At 46.3% G+C, this 22,757-nt stretch overlaps 1 protein-coding gene across 1 annotated transcript; it reads right to left on the bottom strand.

The window, feature by feature from the left end:
• Positions 1-7,394: 7,394 nt before the first annotated feature.
• On the bottom strand, positions 7,395-21,672 carry LOC146184727 (anaphase-promoting complex subunit 10-like). Its single transcript, XM_084608610.1, has 3 exons — positions 21,582-21,672; positions 20,199-20,361; positions 7,395-7,740 (listed from the first exon to the last, which is right to left on the bottom strand). The coding sequence occupies exons 1-3, from the start codon at positions 21,670-21,672 to the stop codon at positions 7,455-7,457; spliced, it is 540 nt and encodes a 179-aa protein (XP_084464736.1). The 3' UTR covers positions 7,395-7,454.
• Between the last annotated feature and the right edge of the window lie 1,085 nt (positions 21,673-22,757).

The raw sequence follows: 22,757 nt of genomic DNA, 5'->3' as shown, positions 1-22,757 counted from the left end.
CAACTGAGCGTCCTTGTGGCTTTAGCCCAGCCGCTTCACTTGTCCTGGAGCTACTAGGAATCGCCCTTTGTTCATCCCCAGTAACATGTGGGACGCCTTCCAACCTGGGGGGCTCATCTTCCGGCGCCATATCATTAATGGTATTGTGACTGGCCATAGGGTTTTCTTGGCAGGAAATACTGGAGTGGGTTGCCATTACCTTCTCCAGTGAATCACATTTTGTCAGAACTCTCTGCCGTGACCTGTCTATCTTGGGTGGCCCTACACAGCAGAGCTCACGACTTCATCGAGTTTCGCAAGCCCCTCCGCCACGACAAGGCAGTGATCCATGAAGGGGTCTGATACCACATCAAACATTGAAAACGCATTACCTTCGGCTTCTGGACTGACACGCGTATTCAAAACGCCCGAGCCGTGTATATGTATACAGCAAGGCGGCGTATGCATGTGGTGAGACTAGCAGTAAACGGAGTGCTCAATCGACGCCTGGAGCGGGCTTCTATGTTTACGCACCTGTGGCATTCCGGATGATATTACACATGAGCATTCAAGAGAATCGTGTTATTTTTTTAAACGTCCAGTAGACAGGAACTCATCTATCCCTGCAATAGCAGATACTAAGAAAAAAAGTCACGTTATTCCAGCCTTTCTGCACGAAATCCTGTAGAACCCCGTCTGGTACATTTTTGACCAGTGAAAGCACTTGCACCACTGGGTTTTGCAGATTGCAGGACGGCAGACACAAATGCAGGGGGTACTCGGAAACCGAGATTCAGTGTTTTGGGTGCAGACGCAGCTTAAACGATATAAAATAGCTCGGAATTCGCACTGTGTCATGACAACTTGTGAATACGTTTCACAGATCCGAAGAGCAAAAAGAGGGTTGAAAAGGAGTCAACTAGAAATATTTGCGGAGTCAGTGACGGTGTACCACGTGACACTGGCATTAAGGCAGCGAGGAAAACGAAGTAGCTCGCAGTGGATTTCGAACCTCAGCTTGTGCCTCCATCGATCACGAGGAAACACGACTGCCGCTGCCCAGAGAGCAAGACATTGCGGCACGATGTGAACGCTGCGACTGGACGGAGCGCCTCGACGTGTGAACCACGTAGCCGTCGCCGTTGAGAATAAGGTGCACTCGTTTAGCGGCTACGGCCTGGGGGAAGACTACTCTAACCGCCATCCCATTGACATACAGGTGCTCGACACCACAACACATCGTTGGAGACCTCTGCGAACCAAGTCTCACCCCTGGGACGTTTCCTACCAGAAGTATGGCCACACCGTTGTGGCGTACGGTAAAGTGATCTTCCTATGTGGCGGGCGCGACAAAAATGATGCCTGAAACCTTGTTCACTGTTTGATACCCGCGCCGAGACATGGAGCCGCCCTGAGGCAGGAGGCCAGATGTCACGGCCGCGTGAGGGCCACTCCGCATGTGTTATAGGCCAGCGCATGCACGTCTTTGGTGGCCTAGAGGAGGACTTCTCGCAAGACGTTCTCTTCCTCAATCAAGAGAGCATGCAATGGCAGCACGTGCTCACTACGGGCCAGTCTACGATGGCGAGGCTTTCACTCCGCGTCGGCCATCGGGGATCACATGTACGTGTGTGGCGGCCGCAGTGACGAGCACAGGCCCATGTGCCAGGAGGCGTCAGTGTTGTTGCATGGTGAGCGACCGGCCTTTGTCTTTGAAGGCACCAGCTCAGCGATCACAGACGGTCAACAGCAGCAAGATATGAACGAGTGGCTGCTGCAGCAGGATATGAACGATGGGTATCAGCAGAACTTGAACGAGGGACAGCATCAGCAACACAAAGTGAACGAGTTGCAGCTGCAGCAGGATCTGAATGACGGACAACATCATCTGCTGCAACGAGGGTCAACTGCAGCAGAGTGAGGACAATGGGCAGCAGCGAGAGAATATGAACGGCGAGTAACAGCAGCAGGAGCAAAATTTGAACAACGGGCCGCAACTGCAGCATGTGGTCGAGTTCTTCAGCGCGTTCGGGCTCATGGGATCAGTCGGAAATGTTCGTTCTCGACTTCGCACCTTCTCTAAAGACCCTGTGTCTCGCGGCCGTCACCGAAGGAGGCTTGGACATCAGCGACCTGCCACAGGAGATAAAGTAACATCACCAAGAACAGTCCCCTGTGAGGCAAAGCCCTGCACATCTGTGAGATGCACATTTGCTCTGCCTGCAGCGAAGCCGTACATTTCGGACTGTGCAATCAGTTACTATGCGGATACTGAATAGGTGTGAGTGATTCGCAAACTGCGGTGATGTGATGTGATGTGAAACTGTGCCGAGTGTTCCAGTGGTAACGCGGACGTGTGCAATGTGCCTATTGTGCTGCTAACTATTTCTGGTTCCTGTTTTATTTCTTCATTATAAGAAACCACCTGCTCCATTCGAGATAAACTCTCTTTAGAGCCGTAGGCTACGTTTGGTGCCAACACTTGATCTCCCCCATACCACTCCATTCGTAAGGCCTTATATCTTACTTCTGCTTTCCTCGGATGTCACTTTATCGTAGTATATCATGGCGCAGCGTAGCATACTATAAAAATCAATAGCACAGCGTAGCATAATTAACCCTACTATACCACACATACATCAAACCAAACTACATGCCTACCATTTCGTGCTAATATAGAGCCAAAGAAGATGGAACATCGCTAAGTAGTATAAGTTATAGATCAACTAACCACTTAAAGCCGCTAGTTGCCGAATGTGAAACATCCGTCTCTCGCTGAACATTATAATATGAGCTTACGAGGAAGAGCCGTTCACTTGAAGCAAATTTGAGCTTGTAAATATGCCGTTTCTTTGTTCCTTCAATATGCACGACACATGAGTCTCTCTGCAGCGATAATTGCTTCGAAAGACCGGTCAGTGTAATAGAAGTCGGTGTAAAGAGAAGCACGAGCTAAGAGCTTGCACAAGACCCTGAGCCGGCTACAGGATGTCATCTACCACGATGCCGCAGAACAAGCGGAAGACCCTAATATATATTCGTTATGTGGAGTCACACACCCCAGCATTAACCCAGCGAGATTTTTATGGCGGAGACGGTTCGCACATCCAGACCACTAGTGGAGGAGGACGCCATCGCCGCGGCCATCTCCTTCACTAATGCAACAACCCTAGTAAGCGACTTCAAATCGGCGATCAGTAACCTTGCTAGAGGTACAGTCCCTTATCCCGCCACTCAAATGCTCACTGAAATGAGAGAATCTCCTCTCTTGAGGGAGATCGAAATAATATGAACCCCAGCTCATGCGGGGAATCCGGGAAATGAGGCTGCCCACCAATACGCCAGAAATTAAATCAGCAGGCCGAGCGGTGACGCAAAATCAGGAACCGGAACCCTTCGGTTAGCCAGTCGTATCATACCACAAACTCACCGCACATTACAAAGCAACAAGAACGCTCCCACCACCCCATAAAATACTGACCAGACAACAGCAAGTCACATGGAGACAGCGACAGACGGGGTCCATCCTCAACCCAAACTACATATAAAAATTCATAATTAAGGATAGAATCCCTTCTGCGGCTTTTGCGGGGAGAAAGCCAACTTCGATCATATGATCTGAGCGTGCGAAGCCCATAAGCCTCCCTCGGAACTTTTGCCTTATCCCTCTAAAGAAGCTTGGGACAAGCTTAGGTCCAGCGATGACCCTGATATTCAATTCAAGGCCGTCGAATGGGCCGGCGTCGCCAAACGTCTTCACGGCCTGCGGCGCGCCAGTTGACTTGCCCTATTCCTCCACACTTATTGTAAATGAAGTTTTATCAGCCTCAACCTCGGTCCGATTGACCTCTCCCTACTTTTCAAGGTTTTTGTCTCAGCCTCCCTCGTCGCCACGCAACCCGTAGACCAGGTTACCCTTTAGTTTTTTTCTCATTGCGCACTTCTCGCTTTCAGAGCCACCTTCCTAGACTGTCTTTGGTATTCGCATCAGTGATGGTGGATAAAACGGTGAAACGCATTAATTTTTTTTGATGCGTAGTTGTACAAGCCGAAACGATAGCGCACAAAGTAGATCTAGTGAAATAATGCTGCTACCAGTAATTTCACTCAGTTCCTTGCTTCACCCAGGCTTCACATTTGAACGTCCGAGCTTCATTCCTGGCTAGCTTAACTTGCCAAAGTAAATAAACAAGCAGACATGGCTGGGGACAAGGAGAAGAAAAAAAGGGGGAAATCGGCTTATGGAATCATATTTGCGCTATGTTCAGGCACAACTCAAGGTACTTTTTAAAAAATTCGTCATTTCGTATTTCAGTTGAACATGGTTATATATTTATTTATTTAAATATATAACTCAACTTCCGGATCATACTACACAATACGTAAACCATTTCGAACCAAATATAACAAGCCAATTACAATACTGTACATAAAAGCCATAGTATTACATTGCTTAACTTCTATAACTGCATTATTACCTAGCAGATATGCTGTGTATGACAATGTTTATCACCTGCTAACTGTTTTTCTTCTATATTCATGTATTTGTAACCTTTTTATTGCCATTATTGTGTTCAATAATATGCCCATCCTGTAAAAATCCCAATGGCGATTGACAGTAAATGAAATAAATATTATTTCACTGCCTAGGAAGACTCGCAAACGGGGCAACGTTTTCCATGAGCTGTGCCATTGCGCATTGCAGCGACCACCCGTGTTCGGAATTGAACAATAGCCAAACACCAGAGATTTATGCTATGCATGTGGCACTATATCTTCATTTGTTCTTGTAAACTTTTTGCAGAAGACGATTTTTCACTATGGTTGAGATGTTTGCGGGGTGCAGCGGTACTTTGGAAATAAGAGAGAAGAGCGCCTAAAGAGCGGCCATAAAAGAAAGAAAGAAAATGAAGTTAAGTTAGTTGCTAGCAAATGTGGGCCAGAACAGTACCGTGAACTGGCTCGGAACGGTTCCTCCATTTTTTTCGGTTCGGGATCAGTTCAAAGATGGCGTATGTCGTGGCGAGATCGTTGGCGGGATCAGTTCAAAGATGGCGATGGTGTATACAGGGCGGCCGCCCTGTATACACAGTGCCTGGTGTCATCGACGGTACCGAAACCATGGAAGAACGAAAAAATTATCCTCATTCATAAGAACAAGGGACCCTAAGGACCTCAAATTTACAGACCAATCAGCTTACTGTCTGTTACCTATCAGGTATTTACTAAGGTAATCGCTAATAGAATCAGTACAACCTTAGAATGCAATCAAGCAAAGGATCAAGCATGTTTTCGGAAACGGTAATCTATACTATCGATCATATCTATACCATCAACCAAGTGATAGAAAAATTCTCGGGATATCACCAGCCCTTATAGATAGCATTCATTGATTACGAAAAAACATTTGACTCAATAGAAACCTCGGCAGTGATGCAGGCATTGCGAAATCAGGGAGTAGACGAGCCGTATGTGAAAGTTCTGGAGAACATATATAGTGACTGCTCAGCAACCATAGTTCCGCATGAAGAAAGTAACAAAATTTCCATTGAGAAAGTTGTTAAGCAAGAAGACACGATCTCCCCAGTACTATTAACAGCTTCCTTAAAGGAAGTATTCAGAGACTTGGAGCAGTCAGGGATAAGGGTAGATGGAGAATACCTCAGTAATCTGCGATTTGCTGATGACATTTCCTTGCTAAGTAACTCGGGGGATGAACTGCAAATAATGATTGATCACCTAGACAGGAAAAGTAGAGAGGTATGCTTAAAAATCAATATGCAGAAGACTAAGGTAATATTCAACAGCCTCGGGAAAGCACAGCAGTTTACGTTAAGTAGCGAAGCACTGGAAATAGTAGGCGGATATATCTGCTTAGGACAGGTATTAACCGCAGATCCGGACCATGAAAAGGAAATAACAAAAAGAATAAGATTGGGATGGAGAGCATTTGGCAATCACTCGCAGATTATGACTAGCAGCTTACCGGTATCGCTCAAGAGGAAAGTATACAGCAGTTGCATCTTACCTGTACTCACCTATGTGGCTGAAACGGGGAGGCTAACCAAGAGAGTTCTACTGAAGTTAAGGACAACCCAGAGGGCTATGGAACGAAAAATGGTAGGGGTAAGATTAGGAGATAGCAAGCATGCAGAGTGGGTCAGAGAAATAACTCAAGTTACCGACATTCTAGTAGAAATTAGGAAGAAGAAATGGACATGGGCAGGACATGTAGCGCGAAGAGAGGATAACCGATGGTCGCTGAGGGTAACAAACTGGATTCCAAGGGAAGTAAATCGTAGCAGGGGGCGGCAGAAAGTTAGGTGGGCGGATGAGGTTAAGAAGTTCGCTGGGGTCAAGTGGATGGAGCTAGCACAGAACCAGGTTAATTGGAGAAATATGGAAGAGGCCTTTGCCCTACAATGAGTATAGTCAGGCTGATGATGATGATGATGATGAGGTGCACAAGGGGGGAGCCCTTTTTTGTATATTTAATGTTTATTTTTTATTTTTATTTCTTGCTTCCTAATTGTCATTTTTTATTTTGTTTCTATTGACTCTTTAATTCTTTCAATTTTAATTTCATTCCTGTTTGTTTGGTTTTTGGCTACTGGTTACCCACTATTTACACACTTTAGCCAATTTAGCTAATGTTGTCTTGTTAAGTGGCTACTGTTAGATTGGCTTTAGATCTGTCTTCTGGTGAAGCATTCTTTAGACAGTCGTTTTACTGACGAGCCAAGAAAGGCTTTCCTGCCTAAACAGCTACCTGAACAAGGGACAAATCACTAGTGCTCTGAAAAAAAAAAAAAAACGTTCTTTTTGGCATGCAGTGTGGTAGACGGTGAACTTATACGTTTATCGTTTTGTCTGTTCGATAAAATACGCCTCTATGATCTCTCGCGTAAGCCGATCTTGATGCTGCTACATTACCGTTGTCTCTTTAAGCAAATATTTACGAACTTTCTTCCTTTTTTTGTTACACTCAGTTCATTGGGTCCGAAGACAGATTTTCGTGTTCCATGATAAGAATTTTCAGTGTTTTCATGTGTTTTTATATTGCCAGTGATTTTTCACTAAATCAGGTGGGGTTTCATTATGGCATGCTGCATATTATATTTGGGTTTTCGAGGTGCTTCTGCTGATTGTCGTGTTTCTCCGCACATGCGTGATCTTTGTACATATATATATATATATATATATATATATATATATGGTTCCCGTTACAATAACGAGTAATAGCGACACAACGCTTGCATGTCCGCTCATCTTAGCCCGTGTGTGTGCGCTGACTATATCCAAAATGAATTATGCTCGACCTTGAAAGAAAGCAGAGAGACCGAAATGACGAAGATGTAAACAAAAGGCAGCAGAAGACAAGGCGAGTGCAGAAAAAGATAGCTTTAATTGAGCAGCTTACATTGGTACAACACGCCATCAAGGCGTGCCAGAGATAAGGTTGAAACGCTGATCTCTCAACGAATGACACGGTAAGCTCGGCATTGCTCACTGGTGAATGTGACGTCGGGCAAGAGGCTGACGCCGAGTGGCGGGAGAGGCGTGTACACCTTCATCTGCCGTATGTGAGTGTCCTGGCCGTTCAAGTGGTTTTGCAAGACAGCGATCTGCACATGGAAGGCGCGAACAGGGCGGCCAGCCAAATCTCGCGGTGCGATGCGCACCCATCCTATTGGCTCATCGAGGTCGATAGTATCGACCACCCGAAGGTCTTCGAAAGTACTTCCCACTCTCACAGAAATCCTGAAACACAGATCAGAAGAAATATTAGCAGCATACGACGGTGACACTGTGCGTTCATGGTGCTAAGAACTATACACATGTGTTGAGGACAGGTATACATTTGACCAGAGCTAGATGATTACGGTAGCCTCTTTAGCCCACACAGGGGTTCTTAGACTGAGCTCCACGCAATACAGGGGTTCCTCGCGCTCGTTTGTGGGTTCCGCGAGCTCCCATTAGGCTGCCCCCCCCCCCCCCCACTGCACACACACACACACACACACATCCCTTATCCAACGTTTTGCTAATCGTGTGGGATGGGCATAGTGTTTGGTTATTTGAAACCAGCTTTGTAATTTTTCAAATTAACGAATTTTTTTTAGAATCAACGGCATATTTGCTGTTTTCTATGTAAACCTATTTCAGAATTACGAATTTCAAATTAGCGCATATTTCGGAATAAAGAACGTATTTTATTTCTTCTATAATTTTAGAACATTAGTATTACGAATTCGGCTAAAATTAACAGCGCCGCAGCAACTCTCGCATGAAATAGGAACTGCCGTTTCTGTGTGTATGGTCCGTGGGCTGTAGCTATCATCATCAGCACATCTAGTACCAGCTTTTAGCGCCACCACGAAGTAGCCAGCAGACCTACCCGCCTGCATTTTTTTCTTGTGTGTCGTACGCGGGTCGGTCCTTTGTGCGTTGGAGCGTGCTAGAAGCATATTTTTTTTATGCCGCGGAATATCTTATTGCGAATTTTGTGGTATAGCGATGATATTAGCCAGCGAAGTGCCAAGAAGATATGAACGCAGCCACTTTCACTGCAAGAAATCGACACAAGGAAAAAGTTATTCGGCCTCTACAGGCAGGTAGCATTGCCCCATCGACCGCCGCAATTATTTTGAAAGACCGAGACAAGATTTTCACACTTCATGGAGCATTGAAGATGAGGTCATATCGAACTCATGTTTTTTTGGGGTTTTTTTGTGTGTACATGGACAAAGTCCGTACTTTCATCGCTCGGTTCCATCACGCATGCAACGAGCTGTTCAGCAAAGTGGAAGATGTATGTGCTGTAGTGGTGTAATGTAGTGCACGGTCATGTTTGCTGCACGCCGCAAAAAAAAATTTAATTTCTTCAAATAAATCAGCTTTGGAGTTAGTGCAACATTATCATTTGAGGTTTTGCCTGTCTACACGCGTGCCCACTGCAAAGGTACGTCATTTGCATATAGGTTTGACCACTGACTTATAATCGCAGATTTTTCAGTACAACAATATTTCAAACACACGAATGATTTTTTGCGGTAGCGCGGGATTCGTTATATCAAAATTTGACTGTACTCCGGTCACATGGGCATTGTATTGCGTTTGAACAAAAAGACACCTCCCAAAAAGAGTTCTATCCGCATACACACGACAAAGTTTAATCGCCTTTTCGGAAGTGGTCTTTTCCAAAAAGGCACCTCCCAAAAAGAGTTCTATCTGCATACACACGGCACAGTTTAATCGCCTTTTCGGAATTGATCTTTTCCAAAACGGGAGATCGCCGATCTCTTTTACGGCTGGAAAGGTGTAGCCTCCACTCCAGTGGACACCAGTGATTATCTTTTAATAAAGTAAGGAAGCAAAAGTTCATATTGTGTCACGTTTACACGTTGTAAAAAAAATGAGTTTTATTCTTCGCAAAAGGATAACTGGGCGAATAATTCACTTTTTCCTAACTTCCTAATTACCCAAACAGCGGCAGAGAGGCATCCCTTCCTTCAAATGAAAGCTTCATTTATTCATTCTACAGCACTCTCGTAAGCAGTTGGAAGATATCACGTGATAACGCTAACCGCCTATGCGGATGCGAGCCACCTTCTTTAAACGAATGTTAATGATCATACTGTGGATAAATTTACACTAAATAACGTGTAAAAACACGCGCATTTCATTTATATGTTGCGATACGACAGTTTAATCTCAGTGGTTTTGTTTCAAGATATAGTGCCACGCTTTCGATAGCGTCCTCCGAAGGAAACGCTAAAAAGAGATCGCCACCGCCGTGTGCCTGCTACGCAACTCCTTTTTAAATACAAGTATTTCAACTCGATAAAACAGTCCTTAGGTGAAAGCGTTTTTGCTTAGTTGTGTGACCGAGGTATTAGATATTCTTATCCTACCTCATTCCTCCGTTTCGCGCCATTAGCAATGGCACTGGCTATAGGACAGACCTTCGAATCGCGCCAAGATACTGTGCGCCGCCCGCTTGCGTAGTTGCAACGGGGACGCCGGAAGATGTGGCCCGCCTGTTGAACTATGCGGCGTGACCAGTTGCGCTGTCGTCATACCCATCTCTAGAAATCTGGAGGAAAAAGTGAGAAGGTGGCTTGGACCACGAGCCGATGCTTATTGTGGCGACTGGAGGCGTAAAGAGCAGAGCCGTGTTAGCCGAGCCAAGCCGAGACGTAAAAGCGCGCGTGTCTCACGAAGCGGTTTTCCAGGAGTTTCAGTGGGTACGGCGGAAGGAAGTTCTGTATCCAGCCCCCAGCCCATTCACGCAAAAAACAAAACGTACCGTTCATCGAAGTAGAAAAATACTTTCATGCTGCTCAGCCGGCGGAACAGGGAGACGTAGGTAACAAATGGAAGCCGGGAAGGTCGTCAGGTTACCATTATGCGCAGACCAGTCGGTCATGGCTTGGCTGAGCGCCTGAATGCGATTTAACGTTGACATTGTGTAATAGTTTTCTGCGTTATTGTTCTGGGGGTCAAAACAGTTACTCACGAAGAGGTGCTCAGCGTTGTTCCGGGCCAAAGTTTCCGCAGAACCGTGGATTCCGCAGAACCGGGGAATTTATTTCTAGCCACTGTAATCTCAGTGAATGCTAAGCAACTGTGCAGCATCTTTTCAGTCATCTTGGATGATTTAGAAGTTACTGAGCGAAAATTATCAGAGGAATATTCTCTAGTCCCTACGCTATCCCAGCAGGAAAGCTCTTCAGTAGGAATAGTGTTTCCGCGATCGCGAAGTGGCTGTGTGCCGTATTTTTTTGCTCACACCGAATTTTTAAAGCACGGAGTGGCTCTGAGTGCTTTTCAGGAATGCCCTCAACACGTAGTGCCACATCTCTGAAAGGTTCGAGGAGAACGTTTAAAGGCTCACTCTGGCTGATTATCTGAAGGCCATCATAAAAAGCATAACCCACCATCTTTCAAACAAACTGCGTCGTTCAGCCGCCTGCAAATCTCTTGAAGAAATGTATCCTATGCTCATGGCGTTACTCAGCGGCTGAAGGTCGTCGGATGAGGCAGATCGCGTCTGATGTTTTCCGCACCAGGCAAACTAGACAAGTTGTGAAAAAAAAAAAAGTAAACTGCGAGCATTAAAAACTGGAAGGGTTTGGCGCGACGCACGGGACAAGTTCTTGAATGCAGAAAGGAAAGTCATTCATTCACCTGTTATGAGGTGTCATCCATGTGGGCCAGACCGGCCTTGTTTAAATGACAGCTTAAAAGCTGTCAGAATAGGCAGAAGAATCACACTAGCCAATCATGCGGTAACACGTGAATGCATTACTTAGTTCGATTCATGACTACGAAGACTGTACGAAGCATTCATCAGCAACAGAAGTTACAACTCATTGAGCGTGCCTTCGCTTCGCTTATTCAAAGAGACAGGCTGATTAGATATGGACCGAGTGATCGTTTGCATTTTTTAATCTTTTACTGTAGGCCTTCTGTATTTAAAATTACACTGCATTAAATAAACTCAGTGGCAAAATCGGGGCTGTGTTTCTTGCTTCTATCTTGCTATCTTGTTCTTCGGGCCACTTCTCGGCTTAATCGTGAGCCAGCCGGCCCAAACGTCTTCCCTTCTGCTGTAATTGTGTTGTATAGGTGGGTTGAACGTTCCAGAGCGGCATGAACAGCGAGGGACCTCGTACCAAAGGGCTCCGGATTAAATTTCGTCCAGATGGAGCTTTTAAACGTGGGATGACATCGCTCACTTGATAGGCTTCTTGAGTTTCGCCTCCATCACAACGCGGCCGCTGCAGCCGGAATCGAACCAGCGTCCTTAGCATTCAAGCCACCAGATTTTGAGCCACCGTGATTGGGTGAACAGAGAATTAAATGTGTAATTCAATGTCAATGAAAGAATGCGAATTATTGCACAACAGTGCGCCTTGTCTGAAATATGATACACAAGCGAGAAGAAAAAGAACCGAGCCGAGGCGCTGCGCGCACGCGCGAGGCTCACTGCTCGCGGCGCGTCTGCCGAACGCAGCAACAGCGTAAAGTCGAAAAAGCACGCAGTCAGTTATTACGAAAAACGCCATCACCTATCCGCTAGTCCTGCTGCACGCGAGCGCAGCTGTGAAGCGCAGTGTGCAGGATGAACGCTGAAGTTCGCCAGAAAATGCGGCATCGTCGCTGAAAGCGCAAAATCACGGACATAGCTCTGCGCATTCACAGTTTGACATTAAACCCCCAGACTAAGCAAGCACTTTGGTAAGGCTTAGTTGAGCGGGGCTTCGTGGTATTTCATATAATGAGCTAGCTAATCACGAATGTATGTTATACAGCATTTGTGAGATAACAGAAACACTATTAACATATAGTTTTGTCTCTTTCGCGCCAGAGAACAGCCCCCACAAAGGATTGAGACAGTGCAAAGAGCACGTACTGCACGAACGAGGATCCGCAAGGGGAATCGTGATATTTTAATGCTGTCGCGTCATACCCTTAAGGGCGGAGCTTAAGTGTCCCCATCAAATGTGTTATTCACCAGTACAACGAAGATTCGGCGCGAATTGAGGGGACGACCTGTGCTGCTCTCTGCCTGCCCAAGCAGTCGCTATAGGCCTAATCGGTTTCGCCGGAAGGCACTTCGAAACGGGTCGCGACTCAACGCTGTATTAAAGGTTCGTCTACCGTCACCGTTTTATTATAAGAAGCCTATCTTATAATAAAATAAGGTCAATAAAACGTATGTATGGCCACTGTGTTCAATCGGCCTAATTTTTTCTCCATAAGTAGCGCCGACGACTGTTCCGGGCCACTTGCAGCATTGCTCGGCACACCGGGGTCACATCAGTGCTTCGTGGTGATAGTACGCGCGTTCTGTGATGTAAGCGATTGTCGATTTCAGTTCAATGTTGACAATACTATACTTGATGATCATTTTCATTCGCTAAAACTTGTGAATTTGTTCTCAGCAATGATCAGATTCGCACACATGAAGCGGCGCTTAAAACATCGCGCGAAAGCAGTGCCTCGATCATTGCGGTTCAAACTATATACTCGCGAGCATTTACGCGCGCTCCTTCATAGTCGAGGCATCTACTGTTTTTTCATTTATTTTTTCTCAGCAACCCGCATAGCGTAGGTGTTTCGGCAAAATTGCAGTGAAGCGAGCGGCCGACATCGGCACTGCTATACAAGCAACAAGTTGTCGGAGAGCCAGTTGGCGATAGCTGTTCGGAGGCGACAACGGCATGTTTCCGAATAGTTGTGTCCGCGCGGCGCGACTTGGTCGCAAAACGACGCAAACGTTGTGTTTAAGGATGCAGTTGACCAACTGTTCCCGCAGCGTGACTCCGCCATAGGAGCATATTGGTGGAGTCACCCTGCAAACAGAACAGACGACGAGTCTACTCGTTGACGTCACGAGTTTTAGCCCCAGGGGAAATTCCAATGTTATGTCTACTGTTTTTTGACGTCAAATAAAAATCTGACAACTAGTAACAAAACTTGAAATTGGGCTAGATGGTGCATTGCTTGACTAAAGATCTTTAGTCAAGCAACTAGGAACCGAAACCGAAACTGCTGCGCACTAACAATACGATAATAAATTATGTAATGCTATTTTGGGCTTCTAACCCCATGTTCTATGCGTACAAAATCGCTACGCACTCTTTACAACACAACAGTACAGCACAAAAATTCGACGTCCCTATACACCTTTAAGAGGTATGCAGAGAAATCACAGCCACCAATAATGGTAAGCTACACAAGACGCGGGCCAAGGCATGGCCACAGAAGCCTAGCCGAAGTTTAGCCCCCTGTTCATGCCAGGTGATCCTGAAGGCACGTCCGGCATGAACAGGTGAATAAGCGAATGAAAACATTCCAAACAAAAAAAATTTAAATAGCGAAAAAAAATTAATGCAGGAAAATTTGAAGTGTACATCCGCATCCTTGAACTCAGAAGTGGAGTATAGCCTAATCGTTGAGCCATCGCGGCGGGACCTGTATACAAATTTTGGGGGTTAACGGCCCAGGGCAAAATGAACCAAAATAAGATCTTTCATATTTGCGGTTCGCACGGTTCACAAACTATGCTGGTAGAAGTCCATGCGGAGCAACCGGATGCTGAGGGGAAAATGGAGCGGCACTATGTCGTGTATGTTACCATACCGACAACAATCGCACTGCTGCGGAGGCTCTCGTAGCTTCTACTCTCGAGAGTGTTAGCGTAGCATAACAGCAAAATAACCACTCCCCTCTGCTTTGCATCGTTTCAATGAGTGCTGACTTCTTACATCACAGAAGGCCCCTCATCCATCTCCCAAACTTCAAAACTTTTGCTACACATAATGCTGCGTAAGTGCTGAATTTATTTGCAAATGTCGATCGTGAGACGATGAAGCCTGTTTGCCAGGGTCTAGAAAGCAACCAACACGAGCCTAAGCAAGCTACAAATCGCAGCTCTAAGGGTAGCCGAGCATGTAATTGCCTCATGACGTCACGAGGAAGTGGACTCAGCTGGCTACACAACTGCGTCAACATGATGTGGCATGCGGAGTTTTGCGCCCCGAAACGGCACGAGCGCTTCGCTGACACCCTGATAAATGTTTCCCCGATTATTTCTATCGCCTCGTTTCTTTAATCATATGTCGGCGCACTCACTCATGAGTGCACTCATATCGCCTCACTCACACTCACGCCGTGAGAGGTCGTGAGTGTGAGCGTGAGTGGCCATGAATGTGAGTGTGAGCGAGTGGCCACAAATGGGAGCGGCCATGAGTGTGAGTGTGAGCGAGTGACCCTGAATGAGAGCCGGCATGAGCGTGAGTGGCCATGAATGGGAGTAGCCACGAGTGTGAGTGAGTGGCCGCGAATGGGAGCGGGCATGAGTGTGAGCGTGAGTTGACATGTATGAAAGTCGCCCTAAAGGCCCAACTCCAACGACATATCCTGGGCGTCGGCGCTCAGCGTCGGCGCTGTCAGCGCCGTGCCACAGTGGGCGTCAAAAGAGGTGCGCATCTCCATGGGACTTGGCGCTGGCGCCGTTGGCGCTCACTGCTGACGCTTGTATTCGCGCTGGTGCGTTGTTGCAGTTTTAATATTCACTCAATAATTTCTGCTTTTTAAAGCGTTAAGAGTTTTAATTTAGATATGCAACTTAATTACAGTTTACATTTTCTACTTCTGTACAAATAAGCGTATACATCTTCCACATTTTTCTCGGCTTTTCAATACAGTCTCCAACGCCATCGACGCAACATCAATTTGTTCCGTTTTCCGCGACCGTAGCTGAGACGAGCCTTTTGAGTTTTGTTCCTCCACGGCTGAGATCAACCGATGGGCGGCGAAGGGTTTTACCATCACGGCCACGTGCGACGATGCAAAGCGATGACAAACAAAAAATTAAAAAGAAAAAGCACGCGAAGACTCGGCGCGAGCGAAAATTCAAAATTCAGAGGTCGCGGCCACCCTGTCCTCTCATTGATGTACGACGCCTAGACGTGCGCCAATGAGAGACCTACGCGGGTGAGCAGCTCGGCGCCTGCGTGGACGCTGACGCCGAAATCTAGCACGGACAGATCTCGGCGCTCCGCTCAAGTTTGCTGGCGTCTCGTACCGTGCGCATGCTCAAACCGGTTTCTGCATACGCCAACAGCGCCGACGCTGGGCGCCGACGCCCAGGATATGTCGTTGGAGTTGGGCCTTAAGTGTGAGTGTGAGTGAGTGGCCATGAATGGGAGAGGGCATGAGCACGGCCGCTCAATGGAGGCGCACTTGGGTGCGGCCCGTCGCGTCGCCCGGAAGAGCCGTATTGCGCCTAGTTCTCATCGCCACCGCTACGTGACGAGTCCGGGTGGAGAGCTGCGCGCAGCGACCGTGGCTGTGCTTTCGTTTCGGCGTCCGCGCGATCGGCGCTCGCTCAATTTAGGATTTATGAGTGACGTTTCACACAATATGTGATGCTACGTGCAAGTTTGCTATTCATAACGTGATAGCGGCATGTCATCATCACTGGGCTTTTCCAAGTCATTCGTGGTCTTCCGTTTACACGAGAATCGAGACAATCGTGTCCTTCGCTGAATGGGCACCCATTTAGTTGCATTTCAAACCCTGTAATAACGTATGACATATTAGAATCTTGAAATCGGGGAAAAGTTCTGGGCCATTTATTCAGCGTGCACTTTTAAGAAACTTACAATTCAGGACGTAGCAATCAACATTATTGTTTAGCCTGTTCCTCCGTTTTCACTGGAAATAATATTCAAGTGGGTACCACCACCCAAACATACTAGCCAACACAAACTGTAGCAAAAGAAAAAACAAAAGACAGCCGGTTCAACGACGCCCGCAGGCTCAGGCAATTTTTTTTTTGTTTCGTTTGATTATGAAGCCGCGTGATGCACAGAAGACACGCAAGCTTATTTTACAAGTGAAGAACTTTTCTCGAAAAAAGTTTATGTGCAAGCGAATTTTTTCCACTGTCAGATTGATGTTGCCTGTCCAGTTGGTCAGAAGTGGTCGCATTAGTTTGGTCAGGTCCTTAGTGTGACTGCGGTCTTCTCTCTCGCAAATGAACTCCGCAAATTGCACAAAATAGGGAAGAAGGGATGAAACTAATATGCTGCATAGCTTGCTGCTTCTTCTGACCTCCGCGCACTTCATCACCTTGCTAACAAAGGTACATGGTGATTTTCAGATACCTTAGGCGTCCATCATCAAGAATTTTGATAAGTCCATGATTTTGGAGGAATCACAAGGCACAAAGTTAATAAAAGGATGGGGACTAATAAAATAAAATTATTGACACTCTAAAGTAAGAACTGGAAGATATTTAGACTTTGGCAATATATAAATAGTGACCATCGGTTATCGTCTCTTCGCACTACATGTCCAAGCCCATGCCCATTTCTTCTTCTTAATTTCCACTAGAATGTCGGTAACTTGAGTTATTTCTATGACCTACTCTGCACGCCTCCTATCTCTTAATGTTACCGCTACCATTTTTCGTTCCATAGCCCTCTCAGTTTTCTTCAACTTAAGTAGAACCCTCTTAGTTACCCTTCACGTTTCAGCCCCATAGGTAAGTACAGGTAAGATGCAACTGTTGTATACTTTCCTCTTAAGCGATACCGGTAAGCTGCTAGTCATAATCTGCGAGTGCTTGCCAAATGCGCTCCATCCCAATCTTATTCTTCTTGTTATTTCCGTTTCATGGTCTGGATCTACGGTTACTACCTATCCTAAGTAGACATATTCGCCTACTACATCCAGTGCTTCGCTACCTAACGTAAACTGCTGTTCCTTCCCGAGGCTGTTGAACATTACCTTAGCCTTCTGCATATTGATTTTTAAACCTACTTTTCTACTTTTCCTGTCTAGGTCATCAATCATTATTTGCAGTTCATCCCCCGAGTTACTTAGCAAGGCAATGTCCCCAGCAAATCGCAGATTACTGAGGTATTCTCCATCTACCCTTATCCCTAACTCCTCCCATTCCAAATCTCTGAATACTTCCTCTAAGCAAGCTGTGAATAGTACTGGGGAGATCGTGTCTCCTTGCTTAACACCTTTCTTTATGGCATGGGCAGGACATGTAGTGCGAAGAGAGGAAAACCGATGGTCGCTTAGGGTAACAAACTGGATTCCAAGGGAAGGAAAGCGTAGCAGGGGGTGGCAGAAAGTTAGGTGGGCGGATGAGGTTAAGACGTTCGCAGGGGTCAAGTGGATGCAGCTAGCACACAACCGGGTTAATTAGAGAAATATGGGAGAGGTCTTAATTTGCCCTGCAATGGGTATAGTCAGGCTGATGATGATGATGAATATATAGATAATGAAAACACGGGCGGGCACTAAAAACAAAATAAATAAAAATGTTTCACGATATTCTGTAAAAATATTCAAACTTTCTCTTCAAATGGACGTGCAAGGTAACCAGCCAAGAATGCAATCGGTGCTAACGCTATGTCAGGTGCTGATTCACACCACACATGAATGAATCTAAGCTGACTCGAAAACTCTCTCGCAGCAGACTTGATGGCAGTTGGCAAGGTACGACTTTCATAATCACGAATGCCATGTTTTATACCTGCCTAATAGTTGATAGGTGCATTTGCAGACTTTGATGCTTGCAAGATGCCAACCTGCTCAAAGCATGGCAAAATGTATAATCTCAGTCGATATTTTTTTTTTTCGCTAGTGGTACCTTCAGTATTTTCTCAGAGGTGAAAACTGCAGCCCTTGCGTCAACTCTGTCGTTCCCGCCTTTGAATTGCCTTAGGCTCCTAAAAAGCGATACTACAAGCCCACTGTTAAGGGCCTGCTTTAGGGCGTATCGGAAGCTGAAAATAAGATTCGATTAAATGCAATGCACTAGTAAGGCACACAGAAGACGTTGTAAGATACTTGATGTGATCAAGAAGGTACTTAATTTCGTACTTGCTTCGTACGTTTGCTTGGTTAGCATTTGCTTCGACGTGCCTCCTTGGACTTGAATGTCTTCGATATGGCAAAGTCCTACTCTAACCAAGAGAGTCGCTCGTCATCTGACAAATAGACCGGCTCTTCTTGGTGTCTCCATGGCTTCACTTATGCGTTTTTGTGCAAGGCATACAATTTTGATATCATTGTCATAAAAGTGATCGTGGCGGAGCTATCGTGAAACACACATGCTTCAGGATGACACGGGGGGTTGTCCAGGAGGAAATGAAGCATAGCTATAACAAGTGGGAAAAATATATCTATTGGCCTGCGCACATTCATTTTTTCAAGGTTGTTTGGCTCAACATGAGCCCACGTGAGTGCCTTAACGTGTAATGTGGGCGGTTCGGGAACAAGAAGGGGACGGCTGAAGGAAGCAGGATCTTCAGTTTTATGTTCTTCCTGTAATCGTCATCTGTGAAGTGCAGTGAGCATACCAGTTACTTGTCACTCGGCTCCCACCGGTTCCCTTTTCCGTCCTAGCCCTCCCGAAATGTGTTTTTCAGCCATGCTGCTCGACCTTGTCAATCGCACGGGAACTCATGGCAGCCGATCGTTTTTTGCTTTCGTGGTATACAGCGGCACACAGCAGTTGCCTGGCATGGTGCTGCATACGCTTAGGACGCTGTTGACACAAGTACCGATGACACGCATGCAGAACTATAAGAACCACGCGGTTATGCTGAGTAGTCAAAACGAAAACACGCGCCAACTCAGCCAGCGCGCTCCTTCCGCGTCGTATGCTCGTCCGTGCCGGCGGCTTCTCGTCATGGAGTGGTGGCGCCCCCGCGGAGAATGACGGCGGAAACTGTAACTTCTCCCAATACGCGGTTCCCCAGCCATTGAGGCGCGACGCGACGGGCCGCACCAAGTGCGCTTCCATTGAGCGGACGTGGCATGAGTGTGAGCGTCGGTGAGTGGACGTGTATCAGAGTGACTGTGAGTGTGATGGGCCGTAAACAGGAGTCATCGTGAACAGGAGCGGGAGTGAGTGGTGTTGAATGGGATCAGGCATGAGTGTGAGTGAGACTGAGTGGATGTGAGTGTGAGCAGGCATGAGTGTGAGTGCGAGTGAGTGGGGTTAAGTGTCACTGGTCGTGAGTGTGAGTGAGCCCCTCCTTAAATAGATTCACCTGCACTGCGCTATGCGGTCGACAGTGCTGGAATTACGCGCTACCATGATCCACCAAAAAAGCTACCGATCGAGCGCAGCAGGGTCAAAGATAGGCAACTTACATTATGGCACGTTACATTTTAAAATCTTAAACCCACACAGGTAAATTCCTTTTCCTCGGATAGCAAGCATACAGCTTCTCTGTTCTACTTAGACGCGTCATCGGCTACTTAAATATCGCTTAAAAACTTGACATTATTCACGTGCTATAGTGACCATCCACGGAACCCGCACGCTGCTGCGTCAACATATGCATCGTCCGCACGCCTTCAAACACAATCGACACCAAAGTGAGACACGCCGTAGTTTCCTCGAGAAAGGCTACTCAAGGAGGCATCGTAGAATGCGGACGTATTATTATAAATGGATCCTGGAATGTACGACTGAGGGCGCGAAATTTCCGGCCTATGGGAGTAATGGCCGAAATACAGAACACTACAGAAGAGACTTAACCAAAATATGCTGCGAAGTAACGTGTCCCACATGTGACTCGGCGTTCACGTCGTCCTTACGAATTTGTCTCGGGATGCGTTCTATGCTACAACAAAAAGTGGTCGTGTCTACAAGAGCAGAACAAGCGAATTACCTTTTAGGGGTGTAGCTCTCGTCCCGTATGTAGTCAACATACATACAGACAGCGTGAATTGGCATCTTTCTGTGAAACTGAATGTTGACTTTATGCGGTACAACCCCATCCGATTGCCAGTAAGTGTCAATGCAGTCGTCCAGCAGCTGAGCAATGCCATGCCCTGCGAAAGCGCGCGTAAAAGAAAGGACACTTCAGAATCGCCAGGCATAGTTCGATGTTCACTGAACCCTGGGGATCCATGGGTTCCGAAAAAAACGCCCCCGGAAGAAAATTTCCCATTTGACAACTGTCAACAAAAATAACGCAGAGACAGGACAAGGAACAAGCAAGAACACACACACAAACAATATTTACTGCCCTGGGGTCCGTAATAAACTGTTGGAAGTTAACGCTCGTGTGTGTTCTTGCTTGTTCCTTGTCCTGTCTCTGCGCTATTTTTGTTGACATGGTGTTACCAACAAGCCCAAAGTAACACCTTAATAGATTCCCCATTTGAGAAGTAGCAAAAATGTTTCACAAACGCGTGCAATCAAACATACTGTAAGATCGAGCTTCGCCTCGCCTGGTACCCGGCTGATCAGAAATGAATCGATCTTACTATACCCGGCATTGTATTTTCTTTCCACTATTATAGTATTTTCGTATCATACAACGTTTTCACCCGCCGGATTTGAAGTGGACAAATGGCAGAACATCATACTTATTCAAGGTGTTCGTGACAAAAACAGTCATTGTAGCAGAGAATAATGGCCGAAGGTAAATGCCTCCTTGGATCATTCGGTGCGACATCACTGGTCGAAGGATTTTCTAGTGTGATGTTTCATAGCATGAACTGCGCTGAACTGTCGTAGTGTGATCTAGTACTCCAACAGCGGCACCGTCGACACCGCTCTCGTTCTCACTTTTTTGTTTTTGCGAGAAAAAGAGTGTGCTTCAGGTGACCCCGGTGAACGAGCTGTTAGAACTGGGCCTGCTGTCCTTTGCACAGCATCTTTATCACTACCAGGAGTGTGGCAAAATTATACACTGACTTCCATTGAAAGTACTGACGCCCGCCGGTCTTCCAAAGACCACTCCTGCCGTGGATGCTTCCCGAAAACTACCATTTCGACCAGCCGAATGCAAGTTTCTTAAGGAGTAATATTACCCAGCTGATGAGAATTGCTTATCATAGAACTTGGAGTGCTGGAGAACTTGAGACAAGGCATTTTTTTTTCTCTTTTTCTTTCTTGTTAGGAAGTGAGTTCCGGAACGATTCATTCTTGTGGTAGATTTTTGGCTTGGGAAGTATTTTTCTGGGGGCCACTACATCAGGAAGTTTTTCTTCTGGGGGCAATTTTTAGGAGACGTTTTCACTAATACCCTGTATCCATAGCTCACCGGGCCTGCAGGATGAGACGGACCACACGGCTTGTGCTCCGACATCCCGGATACCGCGCTCCATCTCCAAACGTGGGGTGGCAGCGTTCATGTTCCTAATAGGACGACAGAAAAGGAAGGAAAGGGGATAGCGTCAGCCCCGTGTTAAGTAAATGAGACGCAGTACAATGCTCGCACGGATCTCAAAGAAAGCTCCTACTCTCCCGAAGAACCTATAAGCTGGATAACACAAATGAGTATACATATACATGGTGTGCGAGGGAGAATGCCTCTCTTGTAAAGCGGCTAACGTTACAGTGAACAGAAAAGAATGGGTTGCGTTCGGCCGCACGCGAATATCCGCGGGCGGTCGTTATCCAACTGTTATTAACGTGGCAACACGAGGACGAGACCATGACTACATGTGGCTCCGTTCTGCTCTAAAAGACGAGTGCATCTTCAATTAGCCCCACACTTTGTGCAATTCAAGCGTTTTTCCCCATCATAAGCGATTAGATAATTGCTGGTCACTCGACACAGATACCGTGACTTTCTTTCTCCCACAACCGTATTTGTAGAAAAGGCTGCAGAGAGAACTTATGTGACACTGTGATTGCGCCCAACTGTGGCTACCTCGGCTAGTGTCAGGGGAGCTGTACTTTGGCAGATGAAGTGAAATGGCTTTGCTAGGGTCACACACTACACGTCGCGTTTGATGTTTCGAAAAAAAAAAACTACCGGAGATTTTTCCAGATCTCTATAGGCCTTACCTGCAGTGCTGTTGCAAAGCGGCGGTTCATAGAGGAGAGAGCAAGCAGAAATTGGCACGGAAAAACTGTACAACTACGAGCTGGTGTTTAAAGTACTGGTGCGGTCGAACACCGGCCTACCATCTAGCACTTGTAATGAGAGTGTGCTCACTGTAGTGGCAGATGTTTACAAGAGGAAACGTTGCAAAATCTGTGACAAAGTTGAAAAACAACCCCTGCTGAAAACTGACAACGTAATAAAAATATTCAAGCAAGCCGCTTTTGCTTATTGCAACTATATCGACTTTGCGTTAACATTGTGCTATGGCAGTAAAGTTCGAGGAAAAGAAACGAAATAGTAATTCGTTACCTTTCTATAATTATTCAATTAGTTTCTAAGGGATGTAATCGACCACCGTAATCAGTTACATTTCCTAGTGAGTAATTG

The sequence above is a fragment of the Amblyomma maculatum genome, chromosome 7 (genome assembly GCF_055883805.1).
Source record: "Amblyomma maculatum isolate TAMU_Amacu chromosome 7, ASM5588380v1, whole genome shotgun sequence".
NCBI lineage: Eukaryota > Metazoa > Arthropoda > Arachnida > Ixodida > Ixodidae > Amblyomma > Amblyomma maculatum.
This window is presented reverse-complemented; position numbering and strand designations above follow the sequence as displayed.